The 27,135-nt window shown below is 36.7% G+C and overlaps 1 protein-coding gene across 5 annotated transcripts in view; it reads right to left on the reverse strand.

The window, feature by feature from the left end:
• Positions 1-6,519: 6,519 nt before the first annotated feature.
• NIPBL (NIPBL cohesin loading factor) overlaps positions 6,520-27,135 on the reverse strand; it is a 204,285-nt gene continuing 183,669 nt past the window's right edge. For 2 of the 5 annotated variants that reach the window (XM_032337587.1, XM_032337583.1), the window contains 13 exons: positions 25,901-26,041; positions 25,685-25,778; positions 24,911-25,065; positions 24,293-24,383; positions 22,667-22,840; positions 22,080-22,270; positions 19,189-19,296; positions 18,566-18,766; positions 14,856-15,002; positions 12,817-13,091; positions 11,234-11,408; positions 9,248-9,436; positions 6,822-8,685 (listed from right to left, as the gene is read on the reverse strand). In XM_032337587.1, coding sequence (XP_032193478.1) covers positions 8,320-8,685; positions 9,248-9,436; positions 11,234-11,408; positions 12,817-13,091; positions 14,856-15,002; positions 18,566-18,766; positions 19,189-19,296; positions 22,080-22,270; positions 22,667-22,840; positions 24,293-24,383; positions 24,911-25,065; positions 25,685-25,778; positions 25,901-26,041 — 2,307 coding nt within the window. In that variant the 3' untranslated portion in view covers positions 6,822-8,319. Of the gene's footprint in view, positions 8,686-9,206; positions 9,437-11,233; positions 11,409-12,816; positions 13,092-14,855; positions 15,003-18,565; positions 18,767-19,188; positions 19,297-22,079; positions 22,271-22,666; positions 22,841-24,292; positions 24,384-24,910; positions 25,066-25,684; positions 25,779-25,900; positions 26,042-27,135 lie in introns of all 5 variants that reach the window. The other 3 variants (XM_032337586.1, XM_032337585.1, XM_032337584.1) reach the window with 3 other exon arrangements.

Here is a 27,135-nt window from a genome sequence, read left to right on the forward strand (position 1 = left end):
CCAAGACAAATTGTTAGTATGACAGGAAAGAAGGATTCAATGTTTTTTGTTCTTAAAGATTTCACTTACTTGTCAGAGAGCGAGCGAGCACAAGCAGGGGGAGTGGCAGGCAGAGGGAGAAGCGGCTCCCCGCTGGGGCTCGATCCCAAGACCCTGGATTCACTACCTGAGCCCAAGGCAGCCACTTAACTGACTGAGCCACGCAGGCGTCCCAGGATCCAGTGTCTTAAGCACGGGAGAGGAGTGCGGCATGTCGCTTTCTCGATCTCCCCAACACCGCCTCTCCACCGGACTAATCCATTCCATGGTCGCACACTTACCCCTCATTTCCAGAACCACTCCACCTCAGAAACCCCACACGTTCCTTCCTCTGACTTGTCGCCCCATTATTGCATGTCTGCCGCTGCCGTCACACTTGCTTTTCCACTTCGCGGAGGCCTCTGAACCTTGGTCCTTCCCCTCTCTCTCCACCGAGCGCAGGGACGCGCCCCTCCCCCGCTCCCGGGCCTGGCTCCGGGGACGCCCTGCTCTGCTGCGCCGCGGGCCCTGCAGGAGACAAGCGACACGAGCGTGCGTTTGGGCATCATCACAGTTCCCCCCGGTGTAGCCAGTGAGGGATACTTCTGACCCACAAACCCGAGTGTACCATACCTAGTTCACGCCCAACCGAACTCTTAAACGTGGCGTGTCGGGCCCGTTGTCACCCGGCTTCCCTGCTCAGCATTTCCGTCCGCTGCTGTCCTTTCCTGCCTGGCCTCTCCCCGAGAGAGTCCCATTCGCTTCTCTTTCTCACTCAGGCATTTCTCACTGTAACTGGCTTTGCTCTCGTTCTTTCTGAAACTACTCTCCCTCAAGGTCCCCTTTACATTCCGAAAGGCAGGAGCAGTAGCTTTTCGCGCTGCATTTCACGGGTTGCTCTTTGTCCTTCTTGAAACTCTCTAACTGCTGGTTCCTGGATTCTTCCCACCCTTCTCTAAGCATTTCTTCTGTCTCCTCCACAACTCACTGTCCTCCTGCTGCATCTTAAACGTTTCTAAGTCTCCAAGGTCCTTGCTTCGGCTCTGTGCTGCTCACTCAACAGCTGACATGCTGAGAAGTCCCAACTGGCCGCAGCCCAAAGCCTCCCACCGAAGGTGTCATACTCCCACCTTCTGGACCTCCCCGAACATCCCAGAGAGCCTCACCTCCAGCGTGATTAAACCTAGTTAACAGAAGTAGAGAAACAGAATAGCTGTCCTTGATGCCTCTTGTCTTCCTTGACCTCATTCGGTCAACAGTCAAGTCCTGCTCTTTGTATTTCCTAAATACACCCACCGCCTCTCTGATCTTCCAGCCCCCATCACCCTCCTCATTCAGGGTCTCCCCATCTCTGAGACAACCGCATCAGTCTTCTCTTCTTGACGCCCACAAATCTAGCCGTCCATGTAGGAGCCAGAGTGAGCTTTCACAACTCCTTGCCTGAAGTACTTCCAATGCCTACATGGTAAGATTTCAGTCCAGAAAGTGTAATACTTCGCCCTTTCTATAGCTTCATCTTTTGATGTTGTACTCCTCACACCCACGGTGCTATCCACACGTTCAGAATTCCATCCCCATGTCCCTGCTATACCATTCTGATGATCCAAATATGCACAAAAGATAATTATGGATTTTAAAAAAAGCAATCTCTTCTCAACATGAGGCTCAAACTCATGACCCTGAGATCAAGAGTCATATGCTCTAACTTCTGACTGAGCCAGCCAAGTGCCCCAATTATGGATTTCTTTAAATCAGCTCCTGCAGAACATGCTAAGTGATTTTTTTAAAAAAGATTTTATTTATTTGTCAGAGAGAGAGAGAGAATGAGAGCGAGCACAGGCAGACAGAGTGGCAGGCAGAGTCAGAGTGAGAAGCAGGCTTCCTGCGGAGCAAGGAGCCCGACGTGGGACTCGATCCCAGGACGCTGGGATCATGACCTGAGCCCAAGGCAGCTGCTTAACCAACTGAGCCACCCAGGAATCCCCATGCTAAGTGATTTTATTTGCCAAACTTAATATTACACTTATTTCTGTAACACATGGCTTCAGACTGTGTTCTGAATTCAAAGTTAATACTCTTTTGGCCAATTCAATTGGCAATTCAATTGTCTTCTACATCAGCCCAGGTAATACCGGTAACTAAAATAAAAACAGAACACATAGAAAGCCACATTTTACCTTCTCTATTTATCTCATAGGATGGTAGGCATCTCAAAATCGGAGACTATAAAGGGGATCTTTTGAAAATGTATTAAAAAATCCACATTTAGTCATTGTCTACATTCAGCTCTTACAGGTGACTGAATGAGGGCTTTCCAGATGAATCTTCTTTGAAAGAACAACTCATCTGGGAGGGAAGAACCCTGAGGATTGCTCTTGGTACTAAGTAGGTATGTACAGGTGACCCCTTGCACAATGCAGAGTTTGAGACACTGACCCCCCCACCCTTCCACCCAGTTGTGTGCAAAGTTTGACTCAAAAACTTAGCTATTAATAGCCTACAGTTGACCAGAACCCCATTACTGGTAACACTACTGTTCAATTAGCACGTTTTTGTGTTATATGTATTTTATACTGTATTCTTACAATGACGCTAGGGGGAGAAATATTAAGATCACAAGGACCATACAGTGAAGTCTCTGCATATTAAGAGGACTGCAAAGTTCAAACTTGTGTGTTCAAGGGTCAACTACAGCTTGTTGATACCGGTTCACTTATTTGAGCCTCAATTTCTCTTCACCTATAGATTTCAAGGCAGATCACACAGGTTAATGGGATGGGAGTGACCATGTATCCCTCAAAATTGTACACACAATTCTCTCAATTTCCTAAGTAGAGATTTCATGGTTCTCATTAGATAGTTAGAGATTCGTGAATTCCAAAGTGATGAAGGACACCTGGGTGGCTCAGTGGGTTAAAGCCTCTGTCTTCAGCTCGGGTCATGATTCCAGGGTTCTGGGATCGAGCCCTGCATCGGGCTCTCTGCTCAGTGTCCCTTGCCCCCTGCCTGCCTCTCTGCCTATTTGTGATCTCTGTCTGCCAAATAAATAAATAAAATATTTTTTTAGAAAAGTGATTTCTCAGATCCTGCATATTGTATGATTCTATGTCTTTTAAAATTATGGGATGTAGGGATCTACTATCGATTTGGGCTTTCTATGACAACCTTAGATTATAATTACTTTTTCCTGTTGTTCTATGCTGTAAAGCTAGTAAGGTTAGGCCTAAATTACAATTCTAGGCAAGTTATGAAGACAAATTTACACTGCCATTTATTGCAGAGAAAAAAGGGTGAAGCCAGTAGTACTAGATGACAAAGTAGCACAAAGTAACTTTTAATTTCTAAAGTTCTAAATGACTGAGATTAAGGACTGAAAAATGTAATAAGATAATAAAATGTAAAAATATATTATGTATTTTTCTATGTATGTAAAAATACATAGAGCCAAAATTACATTCAGCAAAAACTGCAATGCCTATAAACTATATAATAAAAAAATAATCACAATATATCATCCACTTATTTCAAGCAGTAGATAGCATTATTTCTGACTAACATGAGAACTTGAATCATAGGGCAGGCTACTTAGGCTTCTTTTCCCTTCAATTCATCTGTAGTTGTCTCTTGGCATTGGCTAACTAAAATTCAAAGGATTAAAGGCTTATCACCATCTTTCTTAAAACTGGACCGACCCCCTTACTTCATTCTATTATGGCAGCCCTGTTGGAGTTATGCAGGCTTAACAATCAATACTTTTGAATTTGGAAGAGACAATGTCTCTCAAACCCACAATAAATTCACACAAAAAGGATTACAGGGGCGCCTGGGTGGCTCAGTGGGTTAAGCTGCTGCCTTCAGCTCAGGTCATGATCTCAGGGTCCTGGGATCGAGTCCCGCATCGGGCTCTCTGCTCGGCAGGGAGCCTGCTTCCCTCTCTCTCTCTCTCTGCCTGCCTCTCCATCTACTTGTGATTTCTCTCTGTCAAATAAATAAATAAAATCTTAAAAAAAAAAAAAAAAGGATTACAAACCAGAAAATAACTGTTGTTCCTCTATTTAGAATCAACTATTTCTTTAAGAATCTAAGGACAAATGACTCAGACTCTTCCTAAAAAATTTGTAAAGAATAAAAGTCAGATGAAGAAATCTATAGATTAAGACCTAAAAGACATTTTTAGAAGATCGAAAATTTGAACACTAACTGGATATTTGGTGTTAAGAAGTATTAATATTTAAAGATGACATATTTAAAGATTAAATGATGTATCTGGGAAGTTTCAGAAAAATATGGAGAGTATATGGAGAACAGCTGATGAAAGCTTGGTCAGAAATTCAGAATGACTGAAACTAAGTGGTGGGTATGTTGTGATTCTCTAACAAAAAAATTAAAAATCTTAAAAAAAAATACTGATAATGAGTGCGGCGCCTGGGTGGCTCAGTGGGTTAAGCCTCTGCCTCCTGCTCAGGTCATTGTGTCGGGGTCCTGGGATCTTACCTCCGTCAGCTCTCTGCTCAGCAGGGAGCCTGCTTCTCTCTCTCTCTGCCTACTTGTGATCTCTGTCAAGTGATACAAATCTTAAAAAAAAATATTGATAAGAAAAAAAATTGTGTGCACACTACATCACTGTGAACGACACCAGACACAAGTGGTCTCACCAAAGAAGGGTGGGTCGGTGGTATTCACTCAATTATCACACAAAACACACAAGGATTCTATGACCACTTGGTCAATAAACGGTGCAAACTGGAATCTGTTGGTCAGTGACCTGTCATACCAAGTTTACGTTCAACTGTTTCTTAGGACCAATAGGACGAGGAAGGAGTGCATTTAGGAAAATCTTAAATAAAAATAATTACATCAACTTGTTTAAGTAATGAATAATGTGCTTCCTATGGCAAAAATTAGCCAAGGAGTTAAACAAAACTAAAAGTTTTAAAACGAGCAAGGCAAAGACCAAAAGTTTAAACAAGAAGGATTTTTGTAGAGCAAAATCTATCAAGTGCTTGAAATTACATGATCATTTTAAGTGAATGGTCAAATGGGTTTTATCTTTGCAAAAGTAACTTTATTCTAGTTTACATCAGTATTTTGGAGATGCAGACCGCCTGGGGGCCATGCTAGTGACCAGGATGAACTATGTGCAACCAAAAGTGGTGCGTGTAGTGAGAGAACCATAGACCTCCCTGGTTAAATTCACTTTCTAAATGACTATATGAGAACTCTGCTCACTGCTCATGAAATCCACATTGGACAGAAAAGCTAGACTTACCTCTCTTCATGCATTACAGTCGTCCACAATTGCCTGTGTGCTTCAGTTACCTGCTAACATTTCAAATATTCAACATATCAACAAAGTAATCTACATATTACTTTTTTTTTTTAAGTTCAGAATTTCTTCTATTAGAGTTTACTAAATTGTTTTCTGCATATGTATTTTGGTATGGTAATTTTTAAAAATTAAAAAAAAATTTAAATGGGTAATTTAAAAAATTACCCATTCTTTTTCAAAATCAGTAAAAAACAATTTAAATAAGAAAATACAAAAATTTCAAATTCATCTACTAAAAGGTTAAGAGGTATTTGGCAGTTTTCTTTTTAATCAAATATAACATCTTTTCAATACAAGTCAGTAAAATATGACTTGGCATATTACAGTATCAACAAACTATAGATTAAGAATGAACTTTGCGGGCGCCTGGGTGGCTCAGTGGGTTAAGCTGCTGCCTTCGGCTTAGGTCATGATCTCAGGGTCCTGGGATCGAGTCCCGCATCGGGCTCTCTGCTCAGCAGGGAGCCTGCTTCCCTCTCTCTCTCTACCTGCCTTGCTGCCTACTTGTGATCTCTGTCAAATAAATAAATAAAATCTTAAAAAAAAAATGAACTTTGCAAATCCTTAATATATTTGAAAAGTTTTGTTGTAGATTTGTAGATTTTGTAGATTTGTAGATTTGACTGTCAAGGCCTTAACTTATTTTACTGTTAAGAGCTAAAAAAATTTGTATCTGAGAAATCTACTTTTTGAAAACTTTGGTTTGTATATTTTAAGTGTTAAGGCTTACAAGTTACACCAACATTTGGCTTGTATTGATAGCTGAAATACTGGAGCTTAGAAAATATGGGAAATTCCTAAACACAGCAATTCATGAGCCAATGAAAAGCCTTAACTACTGTGTACCTCCCCTGAAGCACACTCTAAGTGGGACCCCCAAGTATTTACATACACACTAAGTATCCTTTAGGATCTAGTTTACTTTCAGTAAGGACCATTTCCTTTAATGCTTGATGTTCAGTTAGCCAGAACAGTGAGACAATTATTCCAACTTCAAATTCAAATCCCTATTATACATTTATAAGGAAATTGCTGAATCTGAGACTCAGTTTTCCTTATCTACAAAATGGGGATAACATATTTAATTAGCAGAGTTTTTCTAAGAATTAAATAGCACGCATGATTGATTGTCAGGCTCACAGCATTCAAAATTGGCTTTTTTTTTTTTTTAAAAACCACATCTTTATTCTAAATTTAGTATTCTACAGGCTGGACTTTATATTCTTATATTTTTTCTAACTATTAGTCTTTTACTCTTTTTGGTCAATCACTGTTATTTTCATAAGCTACCTCAAGTCTTTTGCTGATTAAGCATATCCCAAGGGGGGAAAACCCAATTTAGTTTAGTTCTACAGAGTTCACAGTAAAAAGGAAGCGGAAACAGGCAACTAAGCAGAAAAAAGAAGAGTGGGAAAACATTTCCTTCAAGAAAATGTTCTGAAAGAATTCCACATAGGAAATAGATCCTGAAAAGTTATTTTCATTGTGGTTTAATAGGTGTTGACAAAAAGGTATTTTGTGGCAATGTCACTCTTCCTCACAAATTGAGTATTTTCATTTATTGGCCAATTTCATAAAACTTAACATTCTAAAGAGGTTAACTTTTAAAAACGAACTTAAAAATAAGTACACATTGTTTAAAGACTTAAATTTCAAACAGACCTTCTCCCCTATAATTTTAGGCATTACTATTTCTGAGCATCAACTAAGCAGATCAAATGATTAAATACCCAACTCTCCCCATTTGTAGTAACAAACCGCTCCCCAAAGAGGTATAAAATGTTTAGAATAGAAAATGAATAAACATCTCAACTAGTAAAATTACTCCTTTTTCTGCATTAAAAAATAACTTGTGAAAAATGCAATGTAATTACGAAGTGTCATACTCAATTCTATCTCTAAAATAATACACGGCATAATTTTAACTAAGAGAAATGCTAGTTTCCCAAAATAGCATGATTGTTACCTTTTCCCGAGGTTTAAAATATAAATATTACCATCATGACATCACTAGAAAGAAATTGAAGCATACAAGGAATAAACTATAGTTTCTTTTTATATCAAAATGTACTCTTGAAAATGTGTTTGGCACAGTGCTAAATCATATATAGTTAATACTAAATATTGCAGGATACAATAAAACCCTGGAGTTAATTGTTTACACCCTCTTATGGGAATGAAAATAATAGATACCAATTATTCAGAAGTCAGCCTATACAAACTGTATAAACAATACTTTATGTTTTGCTTTGAAAACCAGTGATATAATAAATTTTACATAAAAGACTGCAAAATAATATAAATGGATTTAAACAGATCTTTACAATAAGAAATTCAAATGGAAACAGACAAGTAACAAAGAGAAGTAAAAAAATTTATTGCAGTATTCGCTCCACCAGATTGCCTGGGGATCCCTTTTCTTGTATTGTTTTCAGGGTGACCTAATACATCAAAATCTACATTTACAAAAACTCCTTCTGCAGATAGGTCATAGATACTGCATGCTTTTTTTTTTTTTTTTCAACAGAATAAATTATATATCCAGGAGATTCTGCCATTTTACAGCCTGGAAAAAAACAATGCTTCCCTGGAAACTGGGCTAAGCTAAAGAAAGCCATCCGCTGCTAGGTTAAACTCCAAGAACACTTTATTAAGAACATTAACAGACTAATTTCCAACATTCACTTGTTTATTTTTTAAACAGAAAGTTTTTTTTTCCAAGATATAAACAATTTTTGTTAAACTATAATACAGTGGGAGTAAAAATGAACTGAGAATCTGTTTCTGCTGCACAACAGCGAAGGGAGCTCCCACAAAAATGTTTGCCCAACATTTCCTTCTTTTGTTCCTGCATCCCAGGTTCCATTCTTACTCTTCATAAAACTGATTTTTTTTTTGCCAGAATGTTGATATTTCAAGTTTTTCTGCCTTTTAAAAAAATTCCTGTAAATTTGGCTGCATGTACAAATTCATTAGCTGGAAGTCCCATCCTTGGCGGCATACAGGGATCGTAAAGTCTGAACAACTTTATTAGTCAGCTTATTAGCACTCGTTAGAGCAATTTTTTTGTAAATAATGTCTGACTCTTTAATAGTGTCTACCCAAGGCACCAGTTTGCGGCCATCACGGCGCTTAGCCTCAGTCCAGGAGCCACTGTAGGAGCCTGCCATCCACTGAACACTGAAGCCACTGCTGGTTTTCTGTACTACTCTTGCAATTTGTGGTCGATCTTTGTACTTTGGACAGCAAATAGCGATGACATCCATGACGTCAACACTTTCATTCATCTGTGCTGCCAACTCCGTAGAGTCTGAATTTCGTTTTGACCTTCTCAATGACTAAAACATTGGGAGGGGGGAAAAAAGACGAAGTGTTACACAAAAGAATTTTAGTGAAATTTTTGTTTTTATTGCTTTTAATCCCTTGACGCCGGGAGTTGGGATTTCCCAGCACACTTCCATTGCCGGCAATGAGACGCACCGTGACCGCCAGCGCCAAGGGGTTAACATATACTTGTAAAACCATATAACTCTTAATTTGTACCCGTGTCTTTACTCTTATTGATATATAAAATTATATATACATATGAACCATAAAGCTACATAAAACTTAGCAACAATAAAAAAGGATAACACACATTAATACAATCCAAAGAAAAATTAATAACCCTTTATGCTGGATAAGTCTCATTTCTGTTTTTTTCTTTTTTATTGTCTTTTATGTTAAACTTTCTACAAAAGGATGTATAAATGGTTAAGTAGAGAATCTCTATCTACAAAATGTTTTCTCTCATAAGTATTACATTACTTGGTGTACATTTAATAGACTGACATATATAAGCACATAAAAATCATTTTACGTAATACGCTGCGAAATACGTTGACTCCTCCTCCGCCTCACCCCTGAAGTGCCTCCTCCTCTATCCTCCCCATCACTTTCATCATCTTCTGTCTCTGCGGCTGCATTATTTTTAGGGCTGCCTCCTCCAAGCAGCGAGGTAATTGCTTTGTTCCGAGCATTTGTACTAGCCGACACCTCCCCTTCTTCTTCCTCTTCATCAGGGTCCAGATGTTCCATGAGAAGTTTGAACTACAAAAATTAGATATGAATTTAGAGTTAAGTAAATAATCTTAAAGAAGACTGTTAAGTCCTTAAATATTTCCTGTTTAATTTTTTCCTAAATCTTTTCTAGGCAGTAGTTGTGTGTGGGTTCTAGTTTAGAGGCTAAATAGATTTTAGCTATTGTCCAAGACAGGGCCTGGCAAATATTTTTTATAAAGTGCCAGATAGTAAATATTTCTGGCTTTGCAGGCCATATGGTCTCTGTCATTACTACGTAACTCTACCATCATAGTGTGAAAGCAACTAGAGACAACATCTAAACGAATGGGCATGGCTATTTCAATACACTTTATTTAAATGGGCAGTGGGGGAAAAAATAAAATTAACAAACAAACAAACAAAAAAAACAGGCAGCGGGGACCAGGTTTGGCCCATAAGCTGGAGTTTGCTGACCCTGGTCCAAGTTATCAAGTAACCAGATAATTAATAATTAATTACTGATAAAAAAATTAATTACTGATAGACATCTTTCAAGTTCCCTACCCCCTTTGCCCTCTGCTAAAATAAGAAGATACAAGAGGAAGAAAAGGATGTTAAAGAATTTAAAAAGAGAACTAAAATAATTTTCAGCTTTGCAATATAAGGTTTGCAGTCAATGAATAACATGAAAAGCACTTTGCAGGTTTCATCGCTTAAAAACATTATTTATTTTTGGAGAGCGAGAAGACAGAGAGGGAGGGAGAGAGAGCCAGTGTGTGAATAAGGAGCGGGAGGGAAGGGGGAGGGAGGAAGGGAAAAGGGGAAGCCGACTTCCACTAAGCAGGGAGCAGAGTGCCAAGGTGGGGCTCTATGTCCTGATACGGAGGTCATGATGGAAGCTGTACCCAGAAGTCAGACACTTAACTGACTGAGCCACCCAGGTGCCCCTGTGTAAGTTTCATTCTTGGTCAAAAATATTATTAGTTATATTCAGCTCTTTAAGTAGATTAAAATAAAAAAATTATTTTTATTTTTTTAGGGACAATCTCAATCCCCCCATGTTTTTAAACATAAAGCTTTCCTGTGATAAAATATGCACAAAACTTGCCATTCTAGTGATTTTAAAGTGTTCAATTCATTGCCATTAAGTATATTCACAATGTTGTGTAATCATTATCACCATCATTTCCAGAACTTTTTTCACCCCAAACAGAAACTCATTCTGGACCTATTAAAACAACAGCTCCTCATTCCTTTCTCCCCCACCGGGGCCCCTGATAACCTTTTCCATTTTCTGTCTCTAGGAATTTGCCTATGTTTAAAGATATTTAAAAAGCACATTTTACATACACATACTCTCACATACCTGCTAAGTGAGTATTTATGGAGGATGCATACAAGTACATAAGCCTGTATTACCCTTCTGTAAGAACACGTGAAAAGGCAGGAACACTGGTTGCCAGGAAGGAGAGCAAGAGAATGGCTGAGGAGTGCAGGAGGATGACTTTTCCTGATTTTTGCTTTTAGGAACTATAAACCATGTAATCTACTGAATTAAAAAGAAATACATAAGTGGGCATGGCTCTTCCCTGAAACTTGCCTATAGAATCTCATTCTCACTAAAATAACGTGAGTGGTGGACCAGCGTTTTCAAGGACGAAATATGATGCAATGGGTGAAGTGGGAAAGGCAGGCAGGCTTCAAGTAACTCGTTAAAACCACATAGAGAAAAATAATCCTGATGGTTCATGAAGCTTCCATGTAAGGGAGGGAGCTATCTCCGTCCAAAGAATTTAATTTTCAAAAAAGTATTATTAGAAAATATACTTTGGCTTTAGTACTCACGTCTAGATACTGTTTTACTATACTCCTCTTCACATCTTCAGTGATTTTGGAATTAGCCATATCACTCCGCAGGAAGTCCAGTGTTTGTTTGGGATGAAAATGAACTCCTGTTTTTCGGTTTATCGCCTTATCATACACTTTCGCAGATTCAGATGGAGAGTATTTCTGAATTTTACTGTTTTGGGAAAACAAAGTCATTGACTTTAAAATTTTTTCAGGCATTTATATTTAAAGTGATTGTAGTTAAACATCACTTACTAATAAACTTGTTGTCACAGAGATTTCAACCAGTGAACTTCTACACAAAAATAATTTTAAAAAGGGACATAAAGACATAAAGGCAAAGATTAAAAAGAATAATATGCTCGTTTCCAACAGTATTTGTCTTGAATAGAGGGATCATTTAAATGTAAGTAATTTCTCAAGTCTGTTTTTGAATACCATGATAATGACTGGAGAACAGTATCAATATAAATATTGGTTTACCTCCTACTTTCTTATCCTCCAACTATTCATCCTCTACACAGCAGCCAGAATGTTTACAAACCTGTTTCATATTATTAACAACTCTGGCTCAAAAATCTTCTCAACTCTCTAGCACTGCTCCAAGACCTTACAGGGTTTTACATTATTTTGAACTAGTTGCCAATATTTAACATTAAGGTATTTCTCATAAAAACCTGGATTATCTAGCTTCTCTTGAAAAAGTGGAAGCTCCTGGCCACATCATGCCCACCTTCTTCCATGGTAACAAACTGATGAATGTCTGAGTAATACCTGAGCCCCTTAAATAAAACGTTCTCTTTCTAGCTTGCCAGAGAATTTCTACCAAATCTACTTTACTCTGTTTCATGATCTGTCCTCTAAGAACATATGACTTTGTGATTCCTAGTAAAGGTTTCCATGAATATGAAAAATGACCAAAGTTTCATGGGTATAGGCAGAAAAAAAGATACCTATAGCCACTAATCAGGGGTAAACTTATAGGGCACTATAATATATAGTTGCTAATCAGTCACTAATCAGGGGTAAACTTATAGGGCATTCACAACAATCAGCACTTTCCTGTCTCTTTACAGAGTACATTAAAGACCATTTGGGTTCTCTTGGAGCTCAGTCTAGTTGGTCTGCATCTATTCTTTATTCATAGCTCTTTGAAAACTTAAATTTACGACCTATTTTAATAGTTGCAGCCTAATTTTCTAGTAAGATCTATTTAAGGAAATCAAAGTAAGTTCTTTCACTTAACAACGCAATTAGTGAATGTTTTTCCTCTCTTAAAGAGCAAACAAATTGTGGTATATTACGAACAAAATATTATACAGCAACAATAAGGAACAAACTCCTTCTTTTAAAAGGGACATTTTAAATATGTAAGTAAACATGCAATCAAAACTGGGTTTCACTGCTAGAGGGAAGAGGGTGGGAGGGACGGGGTGGCCGGGTGATGGACATGGGGAAGGGTATGTGCTATGGTGAGGAAAAAAAAGATTACACACAAACACACAAAACACCTGGGTTTCATAGTTCTTTGTAATTTGAACAGGGTAAAGGTTTTCCTCTCATTGGTTATGTAACCTTACCTATCAGAAAATCCACAGAGATTCTTCAAATGTTGTTTTAACATCAGAAGCAATAAAATACCCTGGGAGACATTTGCAAATTCAATTAAAGGAGCTGAATTTTCTGGCAAACATTTCATCACTGAATTTATATCATCTTCTGAATCTGAATCTGAATCTGAATCTACACGTTTTCGTGACTTCCGAGGCCTGGAAACTTCTTCTTCACTCTCACTTGACTCATTTTCCTTACTAGGTGATGATTTTCTCTCTTTCCTTTTGTCTTTTACCATTGACTGGGGGAAAAAAAAGGAAAAACAGTAACAAAATACGACTAATAAATAATTGTGCTCTATTCATAATCATCAAAAAGCATCTCTACATTAATATTTTATATATTGAAACCTTCTGACTTTCCATGAACAACAATTAGGTTCCAAGACTAAACAAAGTCATATATAATCTATATAATCCATTGCTCTGATGCCCCCCTCCCTAAAAGCTCTTCTCAAATATCGAAGAGAAACAATTTTGTTATAGGATAGAGATGAAATATAAATTAGTTATAAAAATATCGATTTGGTATAGGTAAGCCACTAGAGGAAAAACACTAATTATAATTTAAGTAAGGGCGCTTAATTTAAGTGCCTGGCTGGCTCAGTCAGTAGAGTGTGTGACTCTTGATCTCAGGGTCATGAGTTTGAGCCCCACGTTAGGCATACTCATTATTTAAAAAAACAGTGTTACATGTAATTTAACTGAAGAGAATATAACAGGCTTTAACACCCCAACTTCTATCAAACTCTCCCTTTTAAGAACTTCTCAATAATATGCAACTTTTCTTAAATTAGTTAAATTCTGTGGGTATTTTTTTTGTACTTTATGGAACTGTTAGCTCTTAAAAAGAAAGTCCGCTGGATTTAACAGAGGGGAAAAGACCAGATTACAAAGCAATTATTACTGTTTAAGAAGAAATAAAACTGGAGAAACATTTATAAGTATATTTATAACAGTAAGTGAAGTGAAATAAAAATATGATGACTAAAGTTTCTGGGAAATGATTAACTTCTCAAACTTTAAGGGGCACCTAGGAATTCTGTTAAAAATGCAGACTGTTTCAGCAGGTCCAGAGTGGGACCTGAGGTTCTGTTGGTTCTAACAAGATCTCAAGTGAGGCCAGTGTTGCTGGATCTTGGTGCACATTTTAAGCAGCAAGGGTTTAGTTACCTCTATAATTCTAACCCTTGGGTATTATAATAATCTCCCTGATGTACTACTGTGATCAGGGGGAGCTCTGAGCAAAACAATTTTGTAAAATGAGATCTACTTGCATCATCCGGCACACGAAAATATTCCAATTAATTTTTAAATAATTAACTGAGTGCCTACTAGGTGTTCAAGTGCTATACTGGGTGCTGTTACAGTGAAACCAATTACATTTCCTCCTACAAACGGTAAGAGAAGACATACAGAGAAAACTGGGTGAACATTTTGGGCACAAAATACGCCAGTTCCGTTAGGATACTAGTGTTCAGGGATAGGAGATCAACAGTATTATACATTTTGTTTTTCCTTATAAGTAAGGTACCTATTTATATCTCTTCAAGTATACTATTGTGATCTACAGCATTACCAGACTTCTAGAATAGCAAGGTGCTTTAAAATGGGGTTTAAATGAATATATGAATGGACACCAAACACTTAAGATCAGTGTTTAAAGTAAGAGAAAAAAAGAAGTGGGATGGCTTATCAAAAGAACAATATATATTTATATATTTATACACTATAAATATATATATATATGTGTGTGTGTGTGTGTGTATATTTCCACTTAAATGATCTGGAATGGAATGGTTTTAGGTCTTTCTTAATAGAAATGAAATGGCAACCCACTTCTTCTCCCCAATTCAAACACTGCCCCAATTTTAATAAATTCATTTAGAAAGACTTTACCTGTGAAAATTAAAAAAAAAAAAAAAAAAACAATGGAAACAAAACAGTGAAAAGAGCATGCCTGCACTTTGACAGATGCATTAAGAATAGTAATGTGTGTAACTTACCTCCTTGAATGACTGCAGTAGGTTACTACCAGAAACTGAGAGTGTAATGTCTATATGATGCATTATAAACAACGGCTCTTCCTGTGTCTGGTATGGAAAACAGGCTAGATTGTCTGCTATATACAAGAGCATATTCACTTCTGTTTTCTGTAAATTTTAAAAAAAGGTACACATGTTTAGTGGATAATCTAGAAATCCATCCAAAAAGCCTTTTTAGAAAAAGTATCAGAGGGCACTTCCACCTCAGTCAGTGTTCCAGAAAGAGAAGCGTAAGGGAGGGAGGGAGAGAGCAGGGAGGGGTAAGAACAAGGGAGGAGGGGGCACATAACTGGATTTTATAAAATAATCTTACACCCATTTAAAGAGATTTCATAATGACTTATACCATGGACCTCAAGAAGGGAAGAGGTGAAATTTTTCTGTGCACCCAAGTGGAACTCCCTGCAGTATTCTTATAAAGTATATGGGATTTTTATGATAAATCCATACCACATCAGAAAGTATACATATGAATTCATAATGATTTGTCATTGTGCTTCTAGGAGTTTAACCCATATGGAGATCAGTTACACACAGTTACTATTCTGCCCTCAAAAATAAGTGGTAATCATAGTACTAACATGTGCGTTAAAAAAAAAAAAAATCAAAGTTCATGTATTTAAAAACATTTGTCCATTTCCTACATATCCAGTATCAGTCATTCTGACAGGGCCATATCATAGTCTCACACGATAAAAACTCTGAGGGAGGCAAAATTTAAGGCAAAAGTTATGGTTACTACTAGTTGTTTGCTTTAAAAAGAAGTAATAGAGACTTTCAGTATTTCATAATCATATAGAATGAATATAAACAGAAACGCACATTAAAATTTAAATTCCTTTAAAACACAGCTTAGGGGAAAAAAAAAAAAAGGAAAGAGAAAATACCGCAGTCAAAACACACTCCCCTCTCCTGCCGTCTCACCATCCTGCCATGCAAACAACCCAAACCCAGCTGTGGCATCAGCAACAACAAAATCCCAAAGGACAAATGCAATAAACTTGCTAACTCTATTTTTTGTTTTTTAAATATGTATCAATTCCTATGTGTTAAAGTTGGGGAAATGCAGACATAGGACTCCACCTTGTCTATTAGTTTTAACACTAATTTATATACGTATTTTTTTCTCCTAAAACTGAAAATGTTCAGGACTATTCTGAATAAACCTTTCTAAAACTCTGAAATTCTTCAACTTTGGTCATAAAAAAAGTCCTGTATTGCTCGTTCCTTTAAAAAATTAAATTTCTGATGCGCCTGGGTGGCTCAGTGGGTTAAAGCCTCTGCCTTCACCTCAGGTCATGATCCCAGGGTCCTGGGATTGAGCCCTGCATCCTGCTCTCTGCTCGGCAGGGAACCTGCTTCCCTTCCTCTCTCTGCCTGCCTCTCTGCCTACTTGTGACCTCTCTCTCTGTCAAATAAATAAATAAATCTTAAAAAAAAAAAATCAAATTTATTTTTTTATTTTTTTTTATTTATTTTTTTTTAAAGATTTTATTTATTCATTTGACAGATAGAGATCACAAGTAGGCAGAGAGGCAGGCAGAGAGAGAGGTAGAAGCAGGCTTCCCGCTGAGCAGAGAGGCTGATGCGGGGCTCGATCCCAGGACCCTGAGATCATGACCCGAGCCGAAGGCAGAGGCTTTAACCCACTGAGCCACCCAGGCGCCCCAAAAAATCAAATTTCTTAAAAGAATACTCTAGAGCTGCTCCTGCCATGTCTTCCTCACCACTCTTCAGTCACAATCAAGCTTGTGTCCCTCACTCTTTGATGGCTGCTACCTAATCTCGCCCCATTTCTTTTTTTTAAATATCTTATTCTCCTTGACTTCTGAGTAGTACCGGACATTACTGTCCACCCCTTCCTTCCTGAAATTTTCTTCTTCCTTAGTTTTCTCTTCCTACCTCTTTGACTAATCCTCTATGTCCTTCTCAACTCCTTTTCAACAATCCTATTATTTTCTCAGGTGCTCAGGACAAAAATATTCCAGTTATCCTTTGACGATTCTCACACAGCCTTATTTGATTTATTACTTCTTCACAAAACTTCTTTCCTTCCCTACTGTCATATAATAGATCAATCCCTTGTTGCCTCCAGTGTGAACACAATGCTTAAAAAAAAAAAAAATCCATGTTCCTGAAATGCTCTTTGGCATCTCTCCTCTTTATTTTATTTAATGCTGTTTTTGGTTTTTCACCGTCTATCAGATCCTCCATAAACCATGCCTCATTATGACCTTTCTGCTCCAGTCAAATAATCATCTATTTGTTATCTTCCACACATTCTTATCTTTGAACCTTTATTATCTTTTTACCCCTGGCTTAAGCAGTGGATCTATCTCATTTAACCTCCCAGGCCTTCAGTGATTTGTTCCTCCTCTGACATCCTTTGTTGGGACTAGTCAGGACGTAGCACTGCATTATGACAGCTGAATTATCAGCTAAGCACTGCGCATGCCGGGGTGACAGAATACTGAGCTAATGACAGAGAGCAGGACAATGAAACCACACAGGAATGAAGCTCAGGAGATGAGATAAGGACTAGAGCAGAATCAACAGTACAAACCACCTGGCACGTAGAGTATGTCAACCTTAACGTTTTTACTTCCTTTATATTGCGTTCTATCACCACAATTGGAGGGAGGTAAGATCAGTGAGGGAAGACTACTATATCACACCATTTCCACTCCTAGCATGATGATGCCCTCTACACAATGAAAACTTAATACTGATGATGATATGATGGTGGTGGTGGTGACAATGATGATTAAATTATATTTCAAGTATTTCTGAAATAGATGCCTGCAATATTTATTTGCTAGATCACGTACAAAAAAATTTCACGTAGCACTTAAAAAGAAGAGGTCTAGTATGTATCTACATTCTGGCAATTTAAATTTTGTTTTATTTTTAAAAATTCTAGTTTGGGGATAATAACAAAGTCAACCTTTAAGTGAGTAAAACACAAAAAAAACCCCACAACCCTTCTTTTGTTCTTTTCAAAACTTCACACACACATAGGCTAACTGGTAAGCTCTATGTGGGCAGATACTACATCTGTTCCATCTACTATTTTATCTTCATCTCTTAGCATGATGACTACTACACATGGCAGGTGCTGAATAAGTATTTATGCAAAATGAATGAATAAATTAAGAGATAAGCTTAAAGAACAGGTTGTTCTTGCAACTTGTACAATAACCCAAAGGATCAAAACTGTAATTACACAAAAGTGGGCTCTTCATTAAGGAAGTCAAGTTGAACAAATTAGGATCTCAGCAGCCAAAAACCTACAACAGTTATTCTAACAATATTTGGGCGTGACAGAAATAAGTGCAATTTCACCTTATTTAGTGAAGTAACCTATCCCCCGCTCCCAAGTGACAGTTTAGTGACTGAAAGTTATACTTAAAGGAACTGTTATCGAAGTTTATAAGACATTCAGTATGGAGACACAATTATATTTTATCCCTCACTGTATTTGTACTCATGCAAAATTTTCCCTCCCAATTTGACTATATACCTTATACTTACTACAGGAGACGTAGAGAAACACATACTTAATACAGTCATTATTATTTACTAAAATGGTAATATTTTCAAAATGGTGACTACTTTAGGCATAAAATTTATAGAACATTTATTTTCTTAAAATAGTAAGTTTTTATGCTTACAGCTGTGTCATCAAAGAGGTTGAGTAAAGAAATCAGAAAGGCCCGTCTGTGCTGGCGGTTTCCACGGATCATGGAGTAAAGGTGTGAACACAAAGCACTAGAGGACTCATCTTGTCTGAAACCCCTTACAGGATCTTTTAGGCATGTGTTGATTGCCTGTTGTACCTGGTAAGACATCTTCATACCAGCCACTGCTTTCATCTGAAATCAATAAAAGCCTCATTTTTGACATGGAAATTAATTAAGAATCAAATGTTTGGCTTTCTTATTTAAAATAATAAAATCATGAAACTCAAGCGGCAGAAGGAATACCAGAGATTACCTATTGCAACCCCCTTGTTTTATGTAAGAAAAAAATATCAAGAACCAGAAGAGCCATTACTGTCAACTTCACACAGTAGGGACTAGAACCCATGCATCCTTATTTTTAGTCCAGTCACCTCTAGCTCAATCTTAAGAGTTAGTCTTAAACACCTTGGGTGAGAAACTTAGTTTCATGTTTGGAAGTAAATACTATGCAAAAGGTTTTATTTTAATATGAATATGGACAGGACATTTATCAATGTAATGGTATACCAAAGAAAGACATTTAAGTTTAGGGGATACAATTTAAAAACACATACATGAATGAATCCAGCATATTTTTTGTCTATTTCCACAAGTTGCTGATCAGCCTTGTTCCTCATAGCTGGTTCCGGGTCTGTTCCCATAGCAATTAAATATGGTACACACTAAAATAAAAATAAAGGTATTCTTGCAGTGTAAATCAATCAAAAAATAAATAAATAAGTGAATGAAAGGATTTGTAAGACATCACAGTAGTAAAAGCTCTGTATGGTCATGACATATATAAAACTTGCTGTATACTGGGATATATATATTTAGCTTTACAGGCCTTCCTATAAATGTCATATCTTAGTGTTCTTTTAAAAATGATTCATCTTGGGGCACCTGGGTGGCTCAGTGGGTTAAAGCCTCTGCCTTCACTCAGGTCATGATCCAGGGTCCTGGGATCAAGCCCCGCATAGGGCTCTCTGCTCAGCAGGGAGCCTGCTTCATCCCCACCCTCCCCCCCCACCCGCCTGCCTCTCTTACTTGTGATCTGTCAAATAAATAAATTCTTTAAAAAAAAAAAAATTCATCTTCCCTTAGATTTATCTTAAAGGGGGAAAAAAAAAAGCAACGAAGCACCAGCAAAAACACTGATGTGGTGAAACTGAAACAATTTCAGTGTTAAGCAAAGTTTCTTTAAACATAGAGCTCCTACACTAAGATTATCCACTTAAGATTATGACATATAATACAAATATATAATCTAATACTTTTTCAAGCTTGACTGAATTTGGTATGTAAAGATAACATAGGACACAAAGTAACTTGTCTTCCAAATTTCAAAACTGGTAAAATATAAATTCTTCCACAGTACTGATTTTATATAGGGCTTTAATGATCAGTCAGTCTGATAGCTACTGTTTTGTTAATAGCAAATCCACTGGATTTCTTTTTTTTTTTTTAAAGATTTTATTTATTTATTTGACAGACAGAGATCACAAGTAGGGAGAGAGGCAGGCAGAGAGAGAGACGGAGAAGCAGGCTCCCTGCCGAGCAGAGAGCCCGATGTGGGGCTCGATCCCAGGACCCTGGGATCATGACCCGCCGAAGGCAGAGGCTTTAACCCACTGAGCCACCCAGGCGCCCCTCCACTGGATTTCTAAACTCAAAAAATACCTATACTATTTTCAAAGAATCTGAACCAATGGTGAGACCTGAAAACAATAAACAGCTTAAAAATAAACAAAAGCACAGCACTAACTGAAAAGGATGATCATGGATTAAATCCTGAATCAGGGGGAGTAGGTCCATAAAAAATATTACTGACTTGGGGCACTTGGGTGGCTCAATCAGTTAGGCATCCAACTTTTGGTTTCAGCTTGGGTCATGATCTTAGAGTCATTGAGACTGAGCCCTGCATGAGCTCCATGCTCAGTGATGATTCTGCTTCAGATTCTTTCCTTCTTCTTCTCCCTCCCCCTCTGCTCCTGCCCTGGCTTGCATTCTCTCTCTCTCACTCAAATACACACACACAAAAATAAAAGCTTTTACTGGCAAAATCTGAAAATGGGACTATTATTAGATAAGATTGCATCAATGTTAAATCTCCGGAATCTGATGACTCCATTATGATTTTTTTTTTAAAAGAGTTTATTTATTTATTTGACAGACAGAGATCACAAGCAGGCAGAGGCAGAGAGAGAGAGAGAGAGAGAGAGAGAGAAGCAGGTTCCCCGCTGAGCAGAGAGCCCAATGCAGGGCTCAATCCCAGGACCCCGAGATCATGACCTGAGCCAAAGGCAGAGGCTTTAACCCACTGAGCCACCAAGGCACCCCTGAATTATGATTTTGTAAGAGAATGTCTCTGTTCTTAGAAAATATATATATGCTGAAGTGTTCAGAGGTAAACAGTTACAGTGATATCACAATATTACTATCAAATGATTCAGAAAGAAGTGTGTGTATCAAGAGAGAGATAAAGGAAATATAGCAAAATGTTAATACTGAATGAATACAAGTGAAGAGAATATAAGGGAGTTTCGCTGTGCGCTCTTGTAATATTTTTGTTTAAGTGTGAAATTTTAAACAAAAGTTTTAAAAAGCAAATATAATAATAAAAAACACAACCAACTAAGGCCATTCAGAATACCAGCAAAGATTCCTAAGTATCTCAAAAATTCAAGAGTCTCAACACATTACATTTTCTTATGTGATCTTGATGATGACCCTGGATCATGAACTGGCTAAATACTCATTAGGGTGTTTTATTTCAGGACATAGGAAGAACATAACATATTCACATATAGCATATTTTAGGAAAAGTTCTATAACAAACAGCCAAAATAAAAATTTTAAAGGATACAGGCTTTTGGTTATTTAATAAATTCCCTTCTGTAGCCTATGGTACTGTCCTGAACATGTCAGATGGATGGTGTACACACTACTGCAGCATTAGGTGACAATCCTTATTGACGCTGACATGTCTTTATTATGTCAGTTAGTCCTCACTTCAATGCTTTGAGGTATTAGTAGTTGATACTACCTCCAATGTACAGATGAAGGACCTGAACTTAGGTAATATAATTTACTTCTCTATGGACTAAAACCCCCCTGCTTAACAGTTAGAGAATAATCTTACCCCCAGTTAACTCTCCTGACATTACAGGCTATTGGTTCTTAGGGATGAGTCAATACGGATTAAAACAAATCATCCCTACTTAGAAAACTGATTCCAAGTTCATATTCTGCCAATATAAACTGGAAATCTGTTGAAGAGACAAAATCATGAATAGAAGGGTATTTTATAGTAATGACAACATAGGAGATGGATTCTTAAGCATTTAGGACAAAGAAACTTAACAAGTAAGATAAAAGAACTACTATCTATTCTTTAATCACAATGTCATCAAATGGTAACAAATTTGGCTCTTTTAGTAAGTGCTCCACTATAAAACATACTTACCTGAACTGGATGAATGAGACCTTGGTTTAGGGTCAATGCAATGACATTCAGAGCAAAGTGGCGTACACTTGACTGAGTGTGAAAAAATGCTTCCAGCACCTGTTTGAGGTAAAGCTGCATGATGGAACTACTCATCCCTGAGGACACGTCACCCATTTCTTTTAGATCTTCTTGTTTTGCAACTTTCTTCCCTACAAAAGTAAACATATTAAGGACATGTATATTACCTTCATGAAATACACCAAGTTAGGCCACAACCAAAAGCACAAAAACGATAGCTAGTGCTCTGGCTCAGTGGCTATTAATCTTTTGTGTGTGTATATCTCTGCCAGAGACACCTTTGAGAACCTGAGGAGAACTATAATCTCTATCCTCCTGCAAAATGTTAATGTTTGTACATACACTAAATTTCAAAAACTATTTTATGGAGTTTATAAATACCCTAAAGGCTAGCTATGGTCTTAAGATTCTTCTTTAACAGAATGTCTTCATTTACTAGGTAAGGAAATTCAGGTGTCTGAATTACAAAACAGAGAGTATTCTAACTGTTGCCAAACTGTGAAATTTAAAAATAAATTTTTACTTACAGTCTCTATCTGCTTGTTGCATCCTTGTATCCTCTTCTTGTAAGTAGGTTTGGAGATTTTTTAACACTTGTATTTTTAAATTTACTGAAGAGTTCTTATCAGATAAAATGTTATTATATAGATTTTTCACCTCTTGCTCGAACATTAGACTTGGATGCTGAATAAAGGCAAATCCTAATGAGAGAGAAAAAAGTATCTTGATATAGTCATATTAAAATTAAATATAATACTTAATGAAAATATTGATAAATTATATAAAGAGTTCCTTATTTCAAAAATTAAAACTTAAAATGACTGGAAAAATATATATGCTAATGGCCTTACCCAGAGAAGTATTAGAGCAGGTACTTCTTTCCCCATGAATTAAAAACAAGAAATTGCATTTCAAAGGAGAATTTCACACAAGAGGAAACCTTGAGGAGGGAGCAGGGCCTATTGGCTAGGGGAGTGGATTAGGAGTCAGGTGTCTTGGGTTCTATTCCTGGTCCACCACTGACTTGTAGTGTGACCTTGGGTGAGTCACATAATCTCTCTGTGCCTCAATTCTCCATCTGTAAAATGGGGACAATAATATTTACCACCCACCTACCTCAAAGGGATGTTTTCAGGATTTAAGAGGTAAAGTCTGCAAACATTTTTTGGAGCCCTAGCTGAAAGTACTACATTGGCATTATTAAAAAATAATATATATTTATCCATTTGATGAAACAATAATTCTAGAATAAACTAGAGCTAACAATATCTTCCTTTTATTTTTTATGGCATTATAATGAAGCCACAATGCTGAATCCTATAATCATAAGTTAATAAGCAGCAAAATAATATTATTCATGCTTACTTATACAAAACGCTTATTTATGTAAGATAAAATGAAGATCCTTAATAACGATAAGTATTACTGATGCCAAAAAAATAAACTCAAAGCATAGAGTGATCAGATAACTAATCCAAGGTCACACAGTATAATTATGGCCCAAGCAAGATGTCATTTATTAACTGGTCTAAAGCCATTATTTTCTACAAAGCGCTACTTTTTCAAGTTAAAATTTGCACTATTTGTTCTTTGAATTAACACTTTTAAGTTCTGTCACTTCATATAACTTACGTCCAGACTGAATATTAAAAGGTGCACATTTGGCTTGAAGGTAACACTGTACTAATTTAACTCCCTAAAGTAAGTGATACCTGAATTTTTAGTAAATTTGCTATATGTAATTTTCTGAAGGGGATGAAGAAGGAATATTAAGTTTAACTTTATTTAAAGAAATCAGTTAAGTATTTAGTGAGGTTTAGGTAACCAAACATTTATTACTCACTCTTGTTCAAAAGACTAATATAAACAATTGCTCATGCATATTAAATTCTAAAACTTGTTAATGCTACCAAAAAAAGTTTTTGTGATGAACAGAGAGGTTATATGACTTGCTCAAGGTCATCCAGAAAGTCACTGGCTGAGCCAAGAATGGAACCCAGGTGTCTTAACCCCTAGTCCTATATTCTATACAACAAATCCTACTGTGAATAGAAACATATTTAAATAAAACAACAGTTTAGATTCACATTATTGTAAAATTTGTCCAACCTCTCAAACAACCAAAACTATAAAGAAATTTAGATTTAACTTACCTAGACCAATGATGGCTTTTGTTTGTACTTCTTCATCTGAATGTTTTGTAAAATACATTAATAGTTCAAGTACTTTATCCTTTATATTAACCTAAGGGGGAAAAAAACACATTCAAGCAAATGAAGAAGAGTAACTTCAATCAGCTTTCAATCATAAAGGAAAAAACCTAAAAGCAAACAGTGAGAATTTCCACATGTAAACTTTACTAAGGAATAAATCATCCATAATCTTTATAAATCCATAGATTTTAGAACAGTGAATTAAAAATAAAAGTCTGTGACAAACAAGTTTGTGTAAGAACACAAATTAACAGATTGTTCCATCACTGAGAAAATTAAAAATAAATAAGTAAATAAAGTCAGCTGCTTACCCAGCATGTCTTCTGTTACAGAGCTGATAGAGCTTGTGTGACTTCTTGTTATGAACCAGTAACAAACAGTGTGTAGATCAGAGGCTAGTCTGAGAACCATGTTTTGGGTTGCACTGCTTCAGAATTCTCATTAAACCAGACTACTCTAATGCTGCTTTTATCCTGGGTCATTAGTAATTTTCAGTTCACAGAGTCACAGAGTCCTATTTTTTATAGCATACTAAGTAATTAATATTAGAATCTTTACCTTACTGTTGCCTTTAAAATCCTCTAGATCAAAATCAAAATGCCGACATAGAGCTCCAACAGTGAAAAGGGATCTGAGAAGTGCTGGTTTGTTTGTTAGAAGTGAGGTGTTATTTGGGTCTTCCTGGTGCTGACTTTTTAATTTTGAAATGGCACCTATTAAGATAAGTAATATTTATTTACAAGAAACCTTTTATCCTTGAATTATTATCTTTAAATAATTACTGCTAGGTTGTTAGAATTAAATTTTACTAATGTTTCTAAGTATCACACACATCTAGAATTATGAGGGCATAACTTACAGCTGAACGAATATAAGAAAAAAAAAGATATTTAAATTTTATTTTACATAGAAGGCAAAAAAACCTACCAACATTTAATATGAGGTAAATTCCTGAAGTAATTATACTGAATTCTTAAGGAAATATAAGATACTAGAAAATATTGCTTCTGAGAATGCAATAGAGGACAATCACACCTCTTAAAATTCACTTAATGCTGTCTTTATCAGAGGTGTGTGTGTGTGTGTGTGTTGTGTGTGTGTGTGTGTTTAATATTTTATTTATTTACTTGACAAAGAAAGACAGGGAAAGAGGGAACACAAGCAGGGGGAGTGGGAGAGGGAGAAGCAGGCTTCTCACTGAGCAGCAGGATCTGAACTGAAGGCAGACACTCAATGACTGAGCCACCCAGGCGCCCCTATCAGATGTGTTTTTAAGGAGGAGCTAGTACAGGATGTAGAAGGATAATTTTAAAGCCCAGGCACTGAACTTACCATAGTATCTATTGAAACATGCCCATACGAATTTAAAATTTTGAGTCACTTTATTTACAACTGCCCCAAGACAGCTCACACAATGTTGCACCACCTAAAAGATACAGAAAATGTTAGTTTACATAAAAGCTGAAGACAAAGGTAAAAACATGATTTAGTTAGCATTTATGAATGTTATACTAATCAATGCAGACTGAATGTAAACTGAATGCTTACAGTCATGCCATATTTGATGATAAGCTTCATTAGATCTTCTTCAATAGTGGCAAGGAAAGTTTCACTTGGATGCTCCATCAGTGGTACAACCAGTTCCAGGATTTTTGCAACATTGCAGATAACCATGAAATCATTTTGTGTCTACAATGATAAAATCAGTGCTTTATGAATATCAAAATCTAACAAGAAACTATATATACCCTTATGTATTTAGGGGTTGAGGTATTACCTATGTAAAGTTTCAGTTGAAAAAAAAAATTAGAAAAGAGCTTTTTTAAGATATGGAAGGAAGAACATCAGACAGTGTCAGGAACCTGGATTTTAGCTCTGCCACCAATTTATCATGTAACTTTTGGATCACTTAGTCACAATGCTACAGTTATTTTTTCCCCCCTAAAATGCAACATAAGCCAATTCTGAACAAGGGTATTTAAATACCCTTTACTTTACTAAGTACTTTATTAAGTACTTTACTAAGATTGATACTGTTTTAAGGTTAGTATTTTTCAAACTGTGTATGTTAATCTAGTAGTTCTCAACTGGAGGGGTAAGTCTGTTCCCACAGGATACTTAGCAATATATGGAGAAATTCTTGGTTGTCACATTAGGGGAGTTGGGGGGATGCTACTGTCCAGTGGATAAAGGCCAGGAATACTGTCAAGCATCCTACAATGCTCAGAATAGTTCTATACAACAAAGAATAATCTGGCCCTGTCAATCGTGCTGAGGTTGAGAAGCCTTGTGTTACTGCTTTTTTTGACAGATGCAAATAGAGAATCCCAAAGCTAATTATAAGACTTCCTTATTTTAAAATTTGAAATATTAGGTCTTTAATTTTTAAAAAGTTTAGAACTTTGATTAAAAATGAAGCAGTTTTAAAAAAATAGGTAGAACATTAAAAACAACAACAACAACAACAACAACAACAACAACAACACCTAAAAGGTTAGTGTAGAATTTATAATCAAGTCTCTTTCAAAAAAAAAAAAAAGTTTCTTTCTATCCAGTATCCTCCAGTCACCCAGTTCCTCTGCCCTACGGCAACCAAAGTTACTAGCTATTTTTGTGAAGCAAGGCATTCAACATGTTTTTATCTAGTCAGATTATCACTCTTTAGTGTTAGCAACAGGTTACTAACACTCGTTTTGGACACTGAGCTTATTATTTCTCACTTAAAAAAAATCCCCATCTTACATTCATCCATCCTTTCAGCACACCCAGAGGATTAAATAAAA

The sequence above is a fragment of the Mustela erminea genome, chromosome 3 (genome assembly GCF_009829155.1).
Source record: "Mustela erminea isolate mMusErm1 chromosome 3, mMusErm1.Pri, whole genome shotgun sequence".
NCBI lineage: Eukaryota > Metazoa > Chordata > Mammalia > Carnivora > Mustelidae > Mustela > Mustela erminea.